Source organism: Leguminivora glycinivorella, chromosome 1 (assembly GCF_023078275.1).
Source record: "Leguminivora glycinivorella isolate SPB_JAAS2020 chromosome 1, LegGlyc_1.1, whole genome shotgun sequence".
NCBI lineage: Eukaryota > Metazoa > Arthropoda > Insecta > Lepidoptera > Tortricidae > Leguminivora > Leguminivora glycinivorella.
In genome coordinates, this window is record NC_062971.1 from 36,759,652 (window position 1) to 36,780,691 (window position 21,040).

General features: G+C 38.4%; 1 protein-coding gene across 1 annotated transcript in view; it reads left to right on the plus strand.

The window, feature by feature from the left end:
- The window catches only part of LOC125226324 (remodeling and spacing factor 1-like), a 34,520-nt gene that overhangs the window by 1,553 nt on the left and 11,927 nt on the right, over positions 1-21,040 (plus strand). Inside the window, 15 exon segments of the mRNA XM_048130278.1 lie at positions 323-519; positions 972-1,098; positions 1,191-1,449; positions 1,641-2,808; positions 3,187-3,260; positions 4,386-4,591; positions 6,869-7,022; positions 8,510-8,608; positions 10,043-10,200; positions 12,638-12,779; positions 13,145-13,281; positions 18,354-18,476; positions 19,228-19,349; positions 20,363-20,472; positions 20,831-20,939. Coding sequence (XP_047986235.1) covers positions 323-519; positions 972-1,098; positions 1,191-1,449; positions 1,641-2,808; positions 3,187-3,260; positions 4,386-4,591; positions 6,869-7,022; positions 8,510-8,608; positions 10,043-10,200; positions 12,638-12,779; positions 13,145-13,281; positions 18,354-18,476; positions 19,228-19,349; positions 20,363-20,472; positions 20,831-20,939 — 3,185 coding nt within the window.

Sequence of the window (21,040 nt, forward strand, 5' to 3'; positions counted from 1 at the left end):
TTTAATAAGTCAAACAGAAAGATATGAAGTAAATTAATTGACCACGAGTCACTCCTCAGTATTTCATAGTAATGCCATATTCGCAAATCGTTTTGACAGTTCTTAAAAAGAAGCTGATTTGACTAGTAGGAAACTAGCCTATTTTATAAGATATCAATACATAGTTTAAAACAGAGTTGCTTCTCATTGTTTGTCTGGCCTTATGTATGCTTAAATCTTCCGAACTACGCAACAGATTTTTGATGCATTTCTTCTTAATTGATAGTGAAGAGGAAGCTTCATATATCTACATCTCTACATCTATATAAGTTTTAATTTTCAGATACTACTTGAGTACCAGTTCACATGTCACTCCAAGTTCAAGGCGGCGGTCAACGCGCTGTCATGCAAGGAGCTGCGGCTGGACCCAATCGGGCGAGACAAGCAGGGTTGCGTGTACTGGCTCCAGGTGGACGATGAGGCTAACCTCTGTCTGTATCGGGAGGACCAGGATGAGGAGACTTGGCAGTTAATAGCGAGGTACTGTAAAAAAATTTGCATTGGGTGTTGGTAAACTTATTTCTAAATTTTGTTTTGTCATAGATGAAGCCAAAAACTAAAAACGTGACATTCTGCCACCTATAAGGTCATTTTATCATTCACAACCCATAGTACGGAATTTATAGAAATATAATTTACCAGCTTTTGCCCGCTCGCGTTAAATTCGAAAATTGCGGAATACTTCATACAAACTACCACCACCCCCCATTTTAGAGAAGTGGGGGATTAGAAAGAGACAAATAGTAGCCTATGTCACTCTCCATCCCTTCAACTATCTCCACTTAAAAAATCCCGTCAATTGGTCACTCCGTTTTGCCATGAAAGACGGACAAACAAACAGACACACACACTTTCCAATTTATAATATTAGTATGGATTTATAAAGCACCTCAATTTTTTACTACCTTTTGTTAATAAATTGATGTTTGCAGAAATCGCGAAGAGCTAGTGAAAGTAATAGGACAATTGAAGAAGGGAGAAGAAATTTGTCCCTCAACTGTGTCAAACACTAACGAGGATTCCAACAGTACTGAAATACCTGCGAGTGAGGCAGCTGAGGTATTAATTTCTTGTTTAACTTAACAAACATAACAAATGATTTATTTCTAAATTTATTTATATGTTTATATTTATTTCTTGTATATTTTTAGAAAACCAACACACAACCAGAAGAAGAAAACGAGGAATTCCTAAGCCCAGAGTCTGAGTCGGAACATGATGATGATGAATCTAAAGCTGATAAGAAACCCCCTCCCACAAAAGCAAATAGTGATAACAAGGAAGAAACAGTAGATAACAAACCAGTGGAAGAAAGTGAAAAAACTGAAGATTCGAAAACAGAAGAACAAATAGTAGAAGATGTGAAGGTAAAAGAACCTCCTATAGAAGATAAAAATATTGAAGAGCAAAGTGAAAAACCATCAGCAGAAATATCAGAAAAAGTTGAAGATTTAGAAAATCAGCAGTTGGAAGAAAAAGAAAAGAAGAATGAAGAAAAACAGAATCTGAAGTTGCTGAAAAACCCGAAACCAGTACAGAGAGCAAAAAATCTCCAGAACGTGAAAAGACGCCAGAAAATCCTCCAATTGAGGAAACAAAAGCAAAGGAAGCAGATGAAGTGGGTGAGGCAATAGAAGAACCAGTCATGGTTGTAACAGGGGAAGGCAGCGGGGCCGATTGTGAGAGCTACTTTATAGGGGAAGAAATATCTGAACCTGTCATGTATTTTTATGGAGAAGGTTGTGGATATGATAATGATACCGGAAACCCTGAAGTATTAGAAGAAGCCAATACAGCTCAGCATAACTCGGATGAGGAGAACGGCAATGAGGAATGTGTTAACGGTGAACATTCTAACTCTAATGATATCTCTAACTCTAGTAAAAGTAAATTAGTTAAAAGTGTTAAGTTAAAAAGTGGACAGCCTACTGTCAATAAGCGATCATTAAAGAAGCAATCTAATGACAACTCTGAGGTATTGAAACCGGATTCTAAGAAACATTGTATAAGAAAACCTAATAGGTCAGACAGTTTTAAATCAAATTCAAGTAATAATGACAATGACTTGAAAAGGGAAAGCAGCGTCAATGACAAAACCACAGATAGCGAGACTCCGAACAAAAATAATGTGAAGAAAACTAGAGGTAAGGTAAAGAAGAAACCTGAAGTAGCGAGGAAATTAAAATTAAATCAGAAGAAGGAGTCTCCTGCTTCAGATGCTGACAATTGTAATGATAGTAAAGCCAGTATTATAGAGAAGAGGAAAAGCAGTGTGTCGTCAGATCAAGATGGAGTCGATCATCCGGAGCAGGTAAAGGAAGGAAGCCCGGATCACGAGGCCAAGCCTGACGACGATCTACCTCCTAAAAAGTTACGCTTAGAACCTAGTAAGGACATTGAAGTATCACATTCCAAAGATACTCTAGACAGTGTAAATAAGGATGAAGCTAAGAGCGAAAATAATGAAAACAACGACAATCTTAAAGAGCCCGTAGAAAAAGATCCTATAGCTATGAGGAAGAAAATCAAAGCTAACAAAGGGAAATTTAAGAGAAAAAAGATATTACAGAATAAGGTTAATAATAGTGATGTAGAAAAGAGTAATAGTAAAGAGAAGAGTAAGTCTAAGCCTTTGAAGAGGTCGCTATTGGACGCGACAAATAGTGACAGGAACAAATCTGAATCTCAGAGTGAAAGTGAGGATGATATGCCCATCACTGGCGGCAAGAGATTGAAAATTAAACCTAAGAAAATTATTACTTCTTCAAGGTAACTTTAAAAAAAAAATTCTCAAACATGCAATGAAATATTGTCTTTACGTTCCTTAAAATGGGGTGGGAAGTATCGCTTTTTGGGCGCAACAACTCGAGAGGACTGTAAAGGGATTTCATATTATTTTTTAGGCCTAGGCCTGCAAAGTAACTTTTTTTTTAATTTCGACAACATTTTTTATTTCATTGTATGTTTGAGAAAAGCACTATACATGCCTCGGCGTGAAAACGGATTCCCGGCCTCGTATCCCTATCCGCATATACCCACTTGGCCGGAAATCCTCATTTTCCCGGCCTCTGATGTAATGTACTATTTAAATCATGTTTGAAATCGGTAAGTTGCGATGTCTATTAAAATGAACATTTTCTTTTATAGAAAAAAGGTTGAAGCCAAGCTGCTTGAGAAAAAGTCTAGTGACGATTCAGAAGAAGAAACACTCTACAGTATAGGTATAATAAAATCTTGATTTCTATGTAGTCCATGTATATATGTGAGTGTGCAGGGGAAAACGTCCCACTTTGTCGATTGCTATAAAGCCGCTTTGTCAGTTAATTCATATAAAGATACAAGCAAATCTCGCGTTAATGGTAACCGACAAAGTAGGACGTTTTACTAAAGACACTCACATATACAAATATAAATACAAAACATTTCAGCAAATAGGCCACAGGGGCACTTTTACACGTTATATACAAAAGATTTTAAGACGATACAGGAGCGAAAATGCTAAAATGGAATGGAGCCCCTTTTCGATTTGGAAATTTTAGTTAAATATATTATTAACTAGATTTATCAAAAAAAAATTGTCCATAAGAACAACTCAGTTAAAAGATATTGCGAAAAAAATTTAAAATCGAGGTTCTGCTCTCGACTGTTTCCTCCTTCAAAACTTAATCAATCGGAACGAAATTTAAGAATCTGAATAACAATGAAATAATCTGTGTCTCGGACCGTTTAGTTTTTTTGGCTAATTGTTACCAATTGAGTATCAAACCCTTTTTTGCGCCATAATGAAAAAGGCCGTTTTCGGAAATTTTTGATTGGCTCTAGCGTCTTTAAAAATAAAAATAATAACACAGATAAAAATAATAATAATTTTTGTTGAAAAAATCATTGCTCTATCTTCAAAAACCAGGGAGGAAATAGTCGAGAGCGTTTGTATAGAGAATTGACCCCTCCTGTATTGTCTTAAGTTGAATTGAAATTACAATAAAATTGATTATGATACTACTAACTTAAGTATAACGATATGTGTCTTTGTTATTGCAAGGATCTTCAATATTCTTAATGATATGACTAACTGTTTGAACAGATGGTGTTTTTTACGCACTAGTGCGAATTTTTTTTATATGCCAGGTTCATTATATGCCAGGTCGAAACTTCGGAGGGCCATCTGTAATGAAAAACGTACGATACACGTGCGAAATTGGGAAAAGGAAATTCGTAACTCGTGTCGATTTAAAACACTCCCTTCGGTCGTGTTCTTTGAACTCGACCGAAGGTCGGTCGTATTTTCTGAACTTCCTTTTTTACGCACTTGTATCGTAATGTACTATTTTATTACAAAATTTCAGCAGGCAAAAAGACTGGCAAGAAAGTGCTAAAAAAGAAGCCCAAAGGCAAAGAAAAGCCTAAAGTAAAGGAGGCTGCAGACGACTCGGATCCGACGCCCGTCCGGCAGTCGCGCCGGATCGCGCAGCAGAAGATTAAAGAGGAAGCGGACAGGAGGCATCAGGAGGAGGTCGCGCTAAGGGAGTTGAAGATGATTCATAAGAAGAAGGTAACACTAGATGTATTTGTATATGTTTATATGCACGCTACATTTTGCTCATTCTTTTTTTTTCTACTCCCGAACTGTTATTCGTCATTCGTCATCATTACAGGGTCGTGTATAGATCTTTAAAACCCTACATAAAAATCTATTCCCCAAAGCCAGCGTCCGCCGGCTTCCGCGCACGCGCGCAGTAACGAAAAAATTGAATACGCATTGTTTGGCTCTGTAACCATGGCAACGCGTTGTTATAACGATACTGCGCGCGGTAAGCCGGCGGCCGATGGCTTTGAGTAGCTGCGCTGGCAGTGCAAAATACAGGAAACAGTGTGAATTTCACGAAAGTTATTTTAGAAAACTATTAAAAACTAAGTGCATGGTCGTAGAAAAAGTATTGTATGCAACGGTGTTTAACCGAGTCAAAAAATACTCATGGCGTCTTTATTAACAATTTTCGGCTTCGCCTCAAATTGTTACCCACGCCACTCGTCTTTTTTGACCTTTAAAAGCCTGTTGCCTAAAATACTATTTCGAGAATTTCTGTTTTTCCATATAGTTAGGTGGTAAAGAATAAAAAATGCAGACTTTAACGGGCAGAAGATTAAAGAGAAAGGTGACTGGTGAATATAATCTAGAAGAAGAAGATTTGTGACATTTTTATATCTTGTGTTATGTAGAGATTGCGGAAACAATTAAGAACATGAAGAAATTTTCCGACGGATATCAAGCATGTTAATTGTTTATTAAAACACTTTGCTAACATATCAGCTCTGTTGAAGGTCATCATTGACATCAGTTGTCGCGCAATTTCATCAGTCAATAACTCATTTGTGCATCATACGAAGTCCCCGCAGGCGAGATAACAACCAATGAAATTGGTGCAATTTAATTGGTCGTTAACTCGTTCGGTATGCAGCATACGGGGAGTCCCGCAGGCGAGATAACAACCAATGAAAGTATAAAACTCCCGTGAGACTCATACATATTTAAAAATATTTTAAGCGGGTTACTCACGTCACGGGTTACGGGGGGGGGTGACGTCGCCCGCGCCGCCGACCCCCCCTGCGCCTGTCCTCAGCAGCCGCGCGCACCGAGCAAGCGCCCGCAGTATGCGTCGCGCTCTCGACATGTAAAGGCGGGGTGTCGCTACTCTTGAGAAAGGCTCTCGAAATTGAGCCGAAACATGTCGAACGCTATATCGACTTAATACGTGAGTAACCCGCTTAAAATATTTTTAAACCAATGAAAGTGGTGCAATTTGATTGGTCGTTATGAGATAACAAACAATGAAAGTTACTATTACTATTTAATTTCCCCGAATGCGGGCCCTGTGGCGTTACAGAATTCTCTCGTAACCCGAATGCAGACCCTATCGACTAATGAAAACGTTTCCCCGAATGCGGGCCCTGTGGCACACGTTCCAGAAATCTCGTACCCCGCATGCGGGCCCTTTCGACTAATGAAAACGTTTCCCCGAATGCGGGCCCTGTGGCACGCGTTCCAGAAATCTCTCGTACCCCGCATGCGAGCCCTTTCGACTAATGAAAACGTTTCCCCGAATGCGGGCTCTGTGGCACGCGTTCCAGAAATCTCTCGTACCCCGCATGCGGGCCCTATCGACTAATGAAAACGTTTCCCCAAATGCGGGCCCTGTGGCACGCGTTCCAGAAATTTCTTTCGACTAATAAAATTGCGCCATTATACTGATGCGTTGTTTGACTCGTCCATCCGTACACAAAAACAAATGGATAAATTTTCTATGATATTGGAATTTCTAATAGTGAGTATGCGACTGCAAGTTTCCTCTTGCAAAAATGGAAGACCAACATGACCCCTTCGGCCGCGTATACATGTCAGAATATTTTTTTTTCTTCTGAATACTAAAAATTGCGACAGTTGACAGATAAAACACACATATGAACATAACAGACAGCCATAACCGCACATGCACATACACTACATACACTTCACACACGCACACACACACGCGCACACACTCACACACATTACATTATGCAAGCCAACAAGCCATATCTAGATTTATGTACCTTAGTATTGCCTAAGTGCCTACTTCATAAGCAGCAGCGTTTTTTGTTTTTTTTTTTTGTCTTCATTCCTTACAAAATTTTTATTTTTCTTTTATTACCACTTAGTTTTTGCATGTTTATTGTATACCTACTTGTGGACATCTGTTATTGGCTATGTTAATGGTTTCTTGTGTCATAAATTTCTGTTTTATATTGCTGTTGATGACCCAAAAGCTAAAGGCCAATTTTTTTTTTTTAGGGTAAAGATGACGAGGAAGAATGGCGTGCGTCGGGCAGTAGCTCCGGTTCGCCGGTCCGGCGCCGGCCGGCGGCCGGATGGCGCGCGCAGGACTCCAGCGATCCGGACTCGGAGTCCGAGCGAGACGAGCTGTCAGACCGCCCGGAGCCTGACCGTGAGTGTCTTGTCAATTTCACATGTGACACACGTTATTATACTAAACTAGCTTTTGCCCGTGGCTTCGCTCGCGTTAGAAAGAGACAAAAAGTAGCCTATGTCACTCTCCATCCCTTCAACTATCTCCACTTAAAAAACCACGTCAATCCGTCGCTCCGTTTGGCCGTGAAAGACGGACAAACAAACAAACACGCACACTGGCTTAACACATTTATAATATTAGTATGGATAAGTTACAGTACCCGGCAATGAATGCTATACCTAGATATTTTTCTGGCACGAACGTCAAGTTGCTAGTGCTTGACAAAATAAAAACATCGACAATCCTTTTATCGATAAATAGCCTTACATAAGGTTATTAATTACCCCTAATAATAAACTCAAAAATCTCGAATAATAATGTAACAAATTATGTAATAGTATTAAAATAAGACGTTTGTTTTATTATTATTGTCCATTTATTTTCAAACATGTGACATTTGTTTAAAACATTATGTTATCCCTTAAACTGGGTAGGCATTCCAGATTCAGTGCTTTATCGCCGTTTACTGTAAAATTCCATAACATACAGGTTATTTAGGAAACAGTTTTATGGAAATGTAAGTTATCGATTAACCCACTTGTCATTCATAAACGTACACTAAAGTTATCAAGCTGATAAAGTTCGTTTGTCCCTTTCCGACATATTGGTGTGATAGAAAGAGACAAACGAACTTTATCGGCTTGATAACTTTAGTGACCGTTTATGAATAAGGGGTAAGTGTTTAGAATGGCGCCACCTGATTTTCCCGGAAAATAAATCAGACTGCCTGCCTAATCAACTGATCGTGCCTTAACTTAATATTCTTTTACCTTTCGGATGCTACGCCTTAGTGCGTGTTCACATTTTCCGATCCGATATCGGATGTAGGACCGATATCCCATATATTTGAGCCGCCATCTTTAATTTTTGTCTTTGACATCCTTCCTACATCCGATATCGGATCGGATAATGTGAAGGCGCATTTAAGTGCGCGGTGCGTCATCGTGAATCTTATTGGAAGACAATAAGGTTTGTACTAACGCCGCTCACGGGTTTAACATTCAACTTTTAGAGTGAATAGGCTATTACTGAATCGGTGAGCTCCATCTTAGACTCTGTCTTCACTTCCCATCAGGTGTGACTAGGGTCAATCGCCGATCAGTTCATAATAAAAAAAAAGTTACAATTAACTAAACTAAAAACTAAAGAATAACTAATCTAAAATCTAAATAACAGTACAAATAGTCATATTATCCTTGACACTTTTCAAGACTTAGATCAAATTACTGGTGCACACAAATAAAAAAATTATAGAAATTAACATTCACAAATAACTTCTTGTTCCACTAGAGATTACAACGTGCTAGCGTCTATAGCGACAGGTGCTTACTATCTTGAAAAACATACTTGTTGGCCACCATAGATTTTTCATGATAATCAGTTGCTATTTTATAAATTTACAGTCGAATTCGGCAAGTCAGACCATGAGTTCTCTCCAGAGTCCGACCTTGAGACTGGGGAGCCGAGCGAACCCCTGAAGAGGGCCAGAACATTGCAAGAAGGTGAGTTAGCTTCGGTTGCACGAAAACGCAAGAATTAATATAATCTGAGAAGAAATGGCAGCATGTTTTTACACATATTTCTGTGCACTTTAATGTTTTGGGGCTGCATGTATTTTATTTATTGAAAAAGAAATGCCTTCCTTCGTGAATTAAACACAATGTAATTATTCATGTGCGGAAAGAGAAGGTTACAGGGGATAGCAAATATGGTCTGGCGAACTTGTCGGTCAGTAAGAACCACATTTTTAATACAACACTGGGTCAAACTATACATTATAATGTAACTATTCTCTTTTTGCACTAGTTCCAAGATCTCTGATAACGATCAGGCTTACTATATTTTTATTAATTGAATAATAGGCTTAAGATATATTAAAAATATCATTATTTGCATGCGTTTTTATTTTCTTGACAGTGATTTTGAAAATTGATAAAAAAAATTGCACGTTGTTATTTTATTTGTGTGGTTAACAAGTTCAACAGAAATTCTACCACTCAAAATAAAAGCAAGTATGATTTCTATGAAGTTTCCTAAAGTTTACTAAATACTGAGTGAAATAAAAAATTATCGGATGTGTTTTTTATTTATTTACCCTTTAGCACAACTTGCATCTATACATCAAGCACGACTTCAAGTATGGAATCGCGCGCGACAAGGCAAGTTGTGCTAGAGGGGTTGTTCAAACAAGTTGTCACTAGAAAAAGGCGTAAAATTAACAGTTTCTATGGGACGATAAACATTCGCGCCTACAATTTAGAATTTGCCGCTTTTTTTCTAGTGACAGGAACGTCTTGACAGACTATATCTAGTAAATTCATTTTTAAATGTGCACACCGGATGGTTGAAAACTCCATGCTTCTTTAACAAAACTGAACCTCTTTAGTAAGACAGCCATAGAGTACCGTTCTAGATAACACCTTTTTTTTTACTTTATTTCCCGTATCAAAATCGCTGTTCACGGTCCATCTTTCAAACATTTTTAATCTATGGAAAACTATTACAAACTATTTTTGAGCCGCGTTTCCTAAACTACCCTATTGTTTACACAAAACGCAGTGATTCAATGCTCTTTGATCGGCACATCATCAATGGTTAGTACTTTCAACCTTATTTAAAGAGACAGTAGTGATTTTTGTAAAATATTTGCCATTATTGCTTCTCAACGCCAATCATTAGGTAGTTTAACTATAGTTTATCAATTATTCAAATACCCACCCATTTCGAAACTTTTCAAATGTACCTCATTCGTCTCCAGCATGATGGATCGTGAATCGGAACCTTTAACATGGCCTGAAAAAAAAAAAACAGCTGTCAAAATGGCGTCCCTTCGTAATGTTTATAATAATTCCGCTAAAGTTTGACAATGAAACATGACTGAAAATTGTGCGGCACAGCCGTATATAGTGCGTTTGGTAAGTTATTTGACTGTATAGGAGCAGATGACGGATTCTGCAAGCATTGTGGGAGCGGGGAACAGCCGGAGTGGATACTGTTGTGTGACCAGTGCGACGCCGGGTACCACGCGTCGTGTCTCAAGCCTATGCTGTTTCTGGTACCGGAGGGGGATTGGTTCTGTCCGCCGTGCAATCATGTAAGTACATTGTGGAATAAGTGGCGTGACTCTTCAACTCACAGATAGAATATAGTCGGAGTTCAAGAGTTAAAACAGTTAATTTTATGGACTTAAAATAAAATCTATATCTGTTTTTATTTTAAACATGTAACAGACGCGCATACCGGAACTAGCTCTGGATCCGGTCCGATGCCTGTTGGATCGAGTGCAAGAGTGTCCCGACGAACGTCTGCTAAGGACGCATTAAGAAAGACTGTATTTATCATCACGATCCCGTACGTCCGTCTGTTACTGCTATTAAATCATATTGTAAATTAAAGATACGAAATTCAGGACCAAAATTAAGGTCATAATTTCGCAATCTATACCTCGTAAATCGATTGGCAGAGTAAGCATTCCCTTGCAACTTTTCCAGCAAGGAAAAAAAAGTTGTTCTTGTTTATGCCGTTAAAAAACTAAAAACGCGGGTAATTGATAGCGACATTTTTAATTTTTACGCTCGTGGGTGTATCCACATTTTCTTAGATTAGGTAATGTAAATAATTAGTCATTAAGTTTTTTGTAGGCGACTAACAATTATTTTGAGAGATAAACAGTTCTTATTCATTATATTCTAAAAAGAAAATCTTTAAAGTTAGGCATCTTGCGATTGCATGATAATTTAAACAAATATTCAATAAATGGTTAAATTTACTTATATCCACACATTTTTTACATTTTGCAATGAAAGTACGCAAATCATGTTTTTGTGGCTTTATTCACGACGATCTGGAGGATGAGGTATTAACGATTCTATGTGTTTCTAAACTACTTTTTTTATTTAAGTTTTTGCAATACCTAGGTTCCATTCAGTTATGAACACGTGTTCAGTAACATTTTCGTTTCTATTTGTTATATCCTAACCAAAGTTAGAGGTATCATTGCTTTAATGTTGACAATAAACGCTACGGTTAAGTAGGGAAATTTATGAAGAAGTAGATTACAGGTTTGTCCAATCTGAATTTTAAAATAAATGCAAACTGTCATGCGATATTGAGCCTTGTAGTGATATAACACACTTCGCCGTTTTTAGTCAGAAGTCATGACAGAATAAAAGTCCGCCAGGTACGAATACTTATTTTGATATAGAAAATTAACACTTTGAATATGGTGTTTAGGGTCCCGTAAAAAAACTTACAACAAAAACCGGCCAAGAGCGTGTCGGGCCACCGTGGGCCACAGGGTTCCGTGGTTTTCCGTATTTTTCTCAAAAACTACTAAACCTATCAAGTTGAAAACAATTTTTCTAGAAAGTCTTTATAAAGTTCTACTTTTGTGATTTTTTTCATATTTTTTAAACATATTTTTCAAAAGTTAGAGAGGGGGACACATTTTTTTTTCTTTAGGAGCGATTATTTCCGAAAATATGAATATTATCAAAAAACGATTTTAGTAAACCCTTATTCATTTTTAAATACCTATCCAACAATATATCACACGTTGGGGTTAGAATGAAAAAAAAAACAGTCCCCACTTTACATGTAGGGGGGGGGGGGGTACCCTAACAAAACATTTTTTTTTTCACTTTTTATTTTACCACTTTGTCGGCGTGATTAATATACATATTGGTACCAAATTTCAGCTTTCTAGTGCTAACGGTCACTGAGGTATCCGCGGACGGACGGACAGACAGACATGGTGAAACTATAAGGGTATAGTTGACTACGGAACCCTAAAAATGGTTAAACCAAATATTTTTTGTCCTGCTTAAGTCACTAGTCCCACCAAAAGCTAGTAAGCGATGAGCATGTGATTGAGACGAACGGAAGATAGTCTCTCCCGTGTAAATGAAAGAGAAAGCGAGCGGTTTATAGTTTATCGCTCGGCGACGAACTATAACCGCTCGCGCTATCATCGCGTCTCTTTTATTTACCAGGCAGCGACTATCTTTTGTCACTGTCAGTTTTAGGTTCCTATCCATGCGCGGATCCAGCCTGGACCTGGAGCGTAGGTTGGCCATACAAATGGCGGCGTGGGAAATAAGCAGAGGCATAGTGTGGCCGCGCTAGTCGTCATGCTCACCGCTCCCCATTTTGTCGGTTCTTCGGCGTAAGTCAATGAACCGGCAACATCTTGGTGCGATAATCGCGCGAGTAGGGCAGTGTGTGGCAGAGGTATTACTCACGCACATACCTAATGTAGATTGTAGCATAGGATATGATTTGATCTGTTAACATGTTACGTGTCCTCTAAATTCAAGTGTTAGTGCATGTTAATAAATTGTTATAAGTACTTATAAGAGTGCATAACCTCGCCGTTAAACTTTGGTTTGGCGAAATTGTAGTAGGTAGTAAGCATCTTTGTATTGTTATTAGAAATAAAAGAAGAACTTTTGGTAGGACCACTATATTATAAAATCGTTGATAAACCTACACCTAAACTAACACGATAATTTAATTTTAAACTTTGTTTCCAGGCAATGCTAATATCGTCCCTAGAGAGCGAGCTAGCGAAGTACGACGAACTGGTAGAAAGCGTCGAAGCAGAACGGGCACGGATCAAAGAACAGGAGCTGCTGAAGAAACCGCCTTCCGTCAAGAGTGAGGAGAAAGAAGAAGGTATGTTATTCGTAGATGCCGAACGGATGATCCGATTTCGATTTAGTTTATTTTTTTGTTTAAAAGGTGAATTCATCGGGAGTGTTCTTAGCCATGTTTCATGGAAATCGGTCCACTATGTTGGCGATTTTTTTCAAAATTTAAATTTTGTATTGTGGTTTGTAGTTATCCATACTAATAAAATAGGAAACTGTGTGTGTCTGTTTGTTTGTCCGTCTTTCACGGCAAAACGGAGCGACGAATTGACATGATTTTTTAGGTGGAGATAGTTGAAGGGATGGAGAGTGACATAGGCTACTTTTTGTCTCTTTCTAACGCGAGCGAAGCCGCGGGCAAAAGTTTATATTTTTTAAATGTTCTTTCAGAGTCTGACAGCGGAAGCGGGAGCGATTATTCATCATCATCGTCGACGGGAGCCGTGTACAGGCTCCGAGCGCGTAGACAACTGCCCGTCAGCTACCGCGCTCAGGAGTACGATCGCCTCATCAGCTCCGCTATCAAGGTACCACTCAATATTTAACTATACTTACGTTACATGTGACTTTCAATCCAGAGGTCGCGGGTTCGAAGGCCGGCTCGTGCCAATGAGTTTTTCGGAATTTATGTGTGAAATGTTACGATATAAACGTTACTAAAGTTTTCAAGCCGATAAAGTTCGTTTGTACCTTTCCGACGTATTGGTGTGATAGAAAGGGACAAACGAACTTTATCGGCTTGATAACTTTAGTGAACGTTTATGAATAAGGGGTAATTCTATTTAACTTAAATTTAAAACATGTACTAGAGAAACTTCTTCGTTACGTTGGTATAAGCAAAGTATAAGACCAGTAGACTCTTCTAACAATCGTACGCCGCGCGGTATGCATGTATGCTAGGGTGGATCAAAAAAACACTTTTTTGGAATTAGCAAACCTAATAGTTATCAATCTTTGAACCTTAGTCTATGAAGCCTTTGTGCAAAATTTCAGCTTTTTTAATCAACATCTTCAGCCCCCGCATTAGGTTTGAAATTTTGAAAAGCTCATACAAACCTGAAAATTCAACTTTCAGATAAAAAAAAACTTTCGGCAGTATTATGTTCAGTATACATTATTGATACATATTATTACAAGAAACTACCAAAAGTTGCGAAAATAGCGTTAAGAGCGTTATAACATTTCGGCGTCGGGCGAAATTAGGTATTTTACCCGCCGCGCGAGCCCAATATGCCGACCCTTTCTAGCACGTTTTATCACTCGCTCGCACTACAATAATGGACAAAACAATCTTGATCCTTTCTATGGAATTTTGATAACAACCACAATCTACTATCTCGATATAAACTTTTGATTTCTAATAAACATTATTTTGTACGAAAATACTAGAATGTAGCGCAAAATAATATCAATTATGTTAAAATTTATTTAAAAAATTAATTATAAAAGTAGATCCCATCCCAAATATTTGCTTTTGTTATATGAAAATTACTGTAATGCTGTATTATGATTACCTCTGTAATCCATTCCTTTGGAATCGGTATAATATAGATTCCTGTAATATAGATTCCTCGGTAATCAAGTACTTAAGTAATCTGAATTCCACTTTACTTCGATTCCAGGCTTATTACTTTACTTCTTTATGTCACTCAAATTGTTTTTGGTTTACATGTCATTCTAGCATTTTCACTTTCACATTTCAAGTGCATATACCACGAGTATAGGTTTTCGGGTGTGCTGATTTAAAAATTAATGACCGATTTGGAATCCGACATTGCTGACTGTCACTTTGACACAAAAGTCGTCATGGGTGTCGTAAAATAGGTTTTAGGGGGTGCTGATTCCAAAATTAATGACCAATGTGAAATCTGACATTGCTGACTGTCACTTTGACACAAAAGTCGTCATGGGTCGTCAAATAGGTTTGCGGGGGTGCTGATTCCAAAATTAATGAACAATGTGGAATCTGACATTGCTGACTGTCACTTTGACACAAAAGTCGTCATGGGTGTCGTAAAATTGGTTTTAGGGGGTGCTGATTCCAAAATTAATGACAATATGGAATCTAACATTGCCGACTGCCACTTTGACACAAAAGTCATCATGGGTGTCGTAAAATAGGTTTTAGGGAGTGCTGATTCCAAAAATAATGACCAATGTGGAATCTAACATTGCTGACTGTCACTTTGACACAAAAGTCGTCATGGGTGTCGTCAAATAGGTTTCCGGAGGTGCTGATTTGAAAATTAATGACCGATTTGGAATCTTGACATTGCTGACTGTCACTTTGACACAAAAGTCGTCATAGGTGTCGTCAAAAAGGTTTCCGGGGTGCTGATTCCAAAATTAATAACTATTTTGGAATCTCACAGTGCTAATTGTCATTTTGACACAAAAGGAATCATGGGTGTAGTCAAATAGTTTTAGGGGTACTGATTCCAAAATTAATGAAATGATTTAAAAAGTCATGACCGATTTGGAACCTGACATTGCACAGTACCCCTGGAAACCTATTTGACAACACCCATAACGACTTTTATGTCAAAGTGACAGTCAGCAATATCAGATTCCAAATTGATCATTAATATTGAGATCAGTACCCATGAAAACCTATTTTACGACACCCATGACAACTTTTGTGTCAAAGTGACAGTCAGCAATGTCAGATTCCACATTGGTCATTAATTTTGGAATCAGCACCCCTAAAACCTATTTTACGACACCCATGACGACTTTTGTGTCAAAGTGACAGTCAGCAATGTCAGATTCCAAATTGGTCATTAATTTTGGAATCAGCACCCCTAAAACCTATTTTACGACACCCATGACGACTTTTGTGTCAGAGTGACAGTCAGCAACGTCAGATTGATCATTGGTCATTAATTTTGGAATCAGCACCCCCTAAAACCTATTTTACGACACCCATGACGACTTTTGTGTCAAAGTGACAGTCAGCAATGTCAGATTGAATATTGGTCATTAATTTTGGAATCAGCACCCCCTAAAACCTATTTTACGACACCCATGACGACTTTTGTGTCAAAGTGACAGTCAGCAATGTCAGATTCCACATTGGTCATTAATTTTGGAATCAGCACCGCCTAAAACCTATTTTACGACACCCATGACGACTTTTGTGTCAAAGTGACAGTCAGCAATGTCAGATTCCAAATTGGTCATTAATTTTGGAATCAGCACACCCTAAAACCTATTTTACGACACCCATGACGACTTTTGTGTCAGAGTGACAGTCAGCAACGTCAGATTGAACATTGGTCATTAATTTTGGAATCAGCACCCCCTAAAACCTATTTTACGACACCCATGACGACTTTTGTGTCAAAGTGACAGTCAGCAATGTCAGATTCCACATTGGTCATTAATTTTGGAATCAGCACCCCCTAAAACCTATTTTACGACACCCATGATGACTTTTGTGTCAAAGTGACAGTCAGCAATCTGAGGTACTACATATTTGTAATCTGAAAGTAATCAAGTCAATAATTTCAGTTATTTTGAATCGACTATGATTCCGAATTATTGGTAATTGTAATTATTGTATAGATGATTAGTGATTCCTTTACATGTAATGGTAATTTACCGTTTCACTTGATTACATTACAAGTAATCTGACACCCAGTAGTGGATTACAAAGTAAAATCAAGTAATCGTGTAATCCGGAATCGATTACGATTTCCCCATCTCTGGGTTTAGTTATATGGTTCATTGGTACTGGTGACCACCATCTGGCTCCATCATCAGACCCTGAGTACCACCTCTTGTCAAAGGTCTTGTTGAGACGAACCCAACGAGCCTAAACACGAAGTCGTTTACTTACATGGTTCACTGGTACTGGTGACCACCTTCTGGCTCCATCATCAGATCCCGAGTACCATCTTGATGTGTCTTATCATCTTGACCGTATTGTAATTTTTACATATTTATCATCATAACGTTGTAATACTTTAACATTCAAACATAACAAAATATTACAAAAGCAAATATTTACGGATCTAGGATCAAATTCGTTGGTCGCTGTTTACACACACACAATGCGAGGATAGCCCGTGTATAAACAAGGCGTCCGACCCACACAACGATAAATATTCTCGACGTTTGCGATCAAAACTCGGAGAGCGAAGTGACATACGTCTCACCTATACGAGCTCCGGCGCGGCACTGAAATCGCAGGCGTCCGTCGCCGGTCAAATAGCGACAGGAAGGCTAGTTTTCAAAAAATTGGCAAAAAATCATTATATAATATTATAACGACAAATGGATAACAGCAATTTAAGCAGATTGTACAGATTATTTATATACTAAAATAACTTCGATAACATGTAGATTTTCGGAGAAATGATCACTTGTTTCAATGTATTTTCAAGACAAAATTGAGTTCGTTTTACTTTCAATTTCTCAATTTCAAAGGATTAAATGATAAATATTGTTTAATGGGCCTTAAGTACAAGATATTTGGAACTTAAATTTACCTCATTTATGAGAGTGAGCTTATCAAATTGTACATAATAAGAGCTCCGAATTCTGTGCTTCACGCGGTTTTTCCTAAACGAGCATCAGGAAAACAATCATTACTAATTGAAAAAGCTTTTTTTTTCATATGTTTTTTAATTAACCGACAGTTAATAAGATGTTCTAACTGAAACAAGTACTTTCACTGTCTTTTAGTATGAGTAAAGTGTACAATTTTGTCGATAAATATTGTGCATTTTACAATATATCGCCTTTTTTTGTCATAGCGCTCTTAAAAATCGCAAATTTTCGGTATTTTAGCGGCTATTTCGGCAAATGTACTAAAATTAGGCGAACTTTGGCGATTTTTGATGCTATTTTCGCAACTTTTGGTAGTTTCTTATATTGATATGTATCAATAACATATACTTAACATAATACAGCCGAATTTTTTTACATTGTATGCGCGCCGTGTACAGATGTAGTGCGAAAAGATTTGCCTTCGTATTGTTACGGAAACGTACGAACGTGTCATGCTATTTCAGTCAGTGTCAGTACAAGATGTACTGACATTGATTGAACTAGCATGACAAATACGAACGTTTCCGAAGAAAACCCTTTTCGAACTACATCTGTATGTACGCAACACATGTAAGTGGATGAGAATGAACGAGAATGAATCATTAATGACCAGTTATGTGTTATTTAATTTAAAGCAAAGAGGATCGAGTATTATACAGAGTTACTGTCAAAGTAAAATGTGTAATCACAGTGCACAGACTGCCATCTCTCGAGTCTCTCGACACAAGCTTAAAACTTTTGAACCTCAGTTTTGACAATTTGGCCTATATTGTTAGCTTGAAAATGTCAAATATGAATACTAGCGCCATCTAATAGAGCGTTCCCCAAAGGTGTAACGCCATCTAGGCCACTGTACCTTTTTCTCTATGGATTTGAGGGACGTTTTTTTCTTAGACTTTATCCGTGTATACGGAGTTATATGTCTTTGATTTAAAGAAATCACTGTTTGTTTTTCTTAGCGTGCAGTTAGTGATTCTCGAAAACCAGCCTAAATGTAATCGTTCGTCGCATTTAACTATTATTGTGTAAATATTCTTATTGTTTTCAGGAGGAATACGTGGAGCCCACAACGAGTGCGGGCAACCAGGGACGAGGCAAGGACATCTCCACCATCATAGAGGCTGCTGAGGAGGAGAAACTCAAGCAAGAGCGAGAAGAGGCTATCGCTTTGGTTAGCAAACAACTTTAGTGCCTAAGGGACTATCCACACTCAGGCGACGCACGTCCTAAGACACGGAACGGACATCAGCGCCGCGCCGCCGGAGTGTAATTTAAATAAAAAACTTCTCCTCAGTACAACGCGCAAAAGACGCACCTCGCCTTCGCAAGGGCGCGTCGCTTGACTTTTTATTTAAATTACACTCGGGCGGCGCGGCGCTGATGTCCGTTCCGCGTCTTACGACGTGCGTGCGAGGACGTAAAACGCGCCTCAAGTGACGTGTCGCTTGCGGCGCGTTTACGTCCTTCCTATACAAAATGTACTGAGGAAACGTCTTACGACGTGCGTCGCCTATGTGTGTGTTGCCGCTTAATGTGACAGAAAATTATAGTATTTTTTATACCAAATTTGTGAGCAGATTGGTCTAGTGAATATCATTACAGTTTCTATTCACTTGGCCAGGTAGTGGGCAAACTTTTGTCTGAATTTTAAGCGGAGGGCTAGATTTCCACCAAAAATGCATGTTTACTACCATGCTGGCCATATCACACACTACTTTGAAGGTCTGCCAGAGGGCCGGATATGGCTCGCGGGCCGTACTTTGACCATGACCACACTTCACCATTTACCTCGCATTTTTTGCAATCAACTCTGGCAACTGACTATATATCTTTCTTATCGTTCATATGATTAAATTGATTAATGGCCTCCACCTAGTATCATGTATTGTAATAAATTCATAGATGTACATTATTTTTTACAGGGTAAACCAATAACAGAGATCCGTAAGAAGAAGAAGCAGCGACGGAAACAGCGCAAACTCAACTCCTTGGAGGTCGTGTCCGAGGACGACGACGAAACCGATGAGGATTTCAAGGACACTGGGTACGTTGATTTGGCATACAATTAAAAAAAACATCTTTACTTGTCTTTAAGTCACAACATTTCACAGAATTACTTCATTTTAAATATAAAACAAAAGGTTTAGTTGTATAATTTGAGATAGCACTATGTATAAGATATAGGCTTTGTCACAGTTAGGTAAACGCTCCTCCTCGCTTCGCTCGTCGTCGCACCTATCTTGACACGGTGCACTGACTAGGCGTGTAGGCGTTGTCCTAAATACAAATGGCGTTATTCAGAAACGCTGTATAAACCTGAATTAGCTAATAATTATATTATCAGTCATAAATTGAAATAGATATCATACACGAAAGAAAAAACGACAAGGCCCACTGGTGGCCGAGCCGGGAATCGAACCCGGGTCTTCAGCTTACGCGTCTAACGTTTTTACCACTAAACCACACGCCCGCCTCAAAACAGATAAAAAAATATTCAATAAAATAATTTGATTTGTTCCCTAGTTGTGTATCTGTCATGTTAACTAATGTGTTTGTGCGAAAGGGACAAAACACCGTTTAACTAAAAGTTAGTTCAGTAACTTTTTTATGAATAATGGGGTAAATATACTATTCATTCAATACTATTATTTATTGATTTAGACTAACACGATTTGCACTCATCATTTTAGAACAAAACGGGACTTAATCGCGTAAACACTTACATTTATATTTGGCCCGACGTTTCGAACATCACATTATGTCACGGGTAGACTGGCGAGGAATTGCATCAACATCTAGCCGCGCGAGTTTCTCGAACTAAACAAATATAAATGTAAGTGTTTGCGACGACTGGTCTGGCGCAGTCGGTAGTGACCCTGCCTGCTACGCCGCGGTCCCGGGTTCGAATCCCGGTAAGGGCATTTATTTGTGTGATGAGCACAGATATTTGTTCCTGAGTCATGGATGTTTTCTATGTATGTAAGTATTTTATATATATAAAAGTGTTTACGCGATTAAGTCCCGTTTTGTTCTAAAATTATGTTTTGTATATTCCAGTATGGAGTCATCATCGGAAGACATGTCTTCATCAGCTGACCGCGACAGTTCCGATTCTCGCTCGTCAGATTCTTTACCCATCCGACGCGCGCAACGCACTGATAAGAAAGGTACTTTTTTATTTTTTTTACTACATCTGTGGAAAGCGTACTATCAGCTCGGTGGTAATCAGTCACCGTAGCCAATAAACAATTAAACATCTGCAACTCTAGAGTTGTAACATGCGCTTTGCTGAACTCTTGATTCTCTTGAACTCTGGCAGACTTAATCACTGTATGAGTCGTGATCTATTTAGCTGCGGTTTTGTATAGGTTTAATTTAAATGCACACTCAAAAACTATAAACTTGTTCCGTCGTTTGAAGAAAAAAAAGCTGTTTTCAAAAGTCGAGTCTGATTAAAATTTCGATAAAGGCATTGTCAAGCATGTGGCATCATAATAAGCCTTGAATTATATTAAAAACTTGCAGATCGTCCAAAACTCCGGGAATCCTCACCGGAAGTGAAGAAGAAGAAGGGAGAATTCGCCGGCAGCTCCAGCGAATCTAGCGGTGCTAAAGAATGGCCGCCTAAGAATAAGTGAGCTTCATTTCAACATTAATCTATATTAAAAGTATTAAAACATAATTAATTCATACCCTTAAATGACAGGACACAAAACAGAATTTACAACAGATATT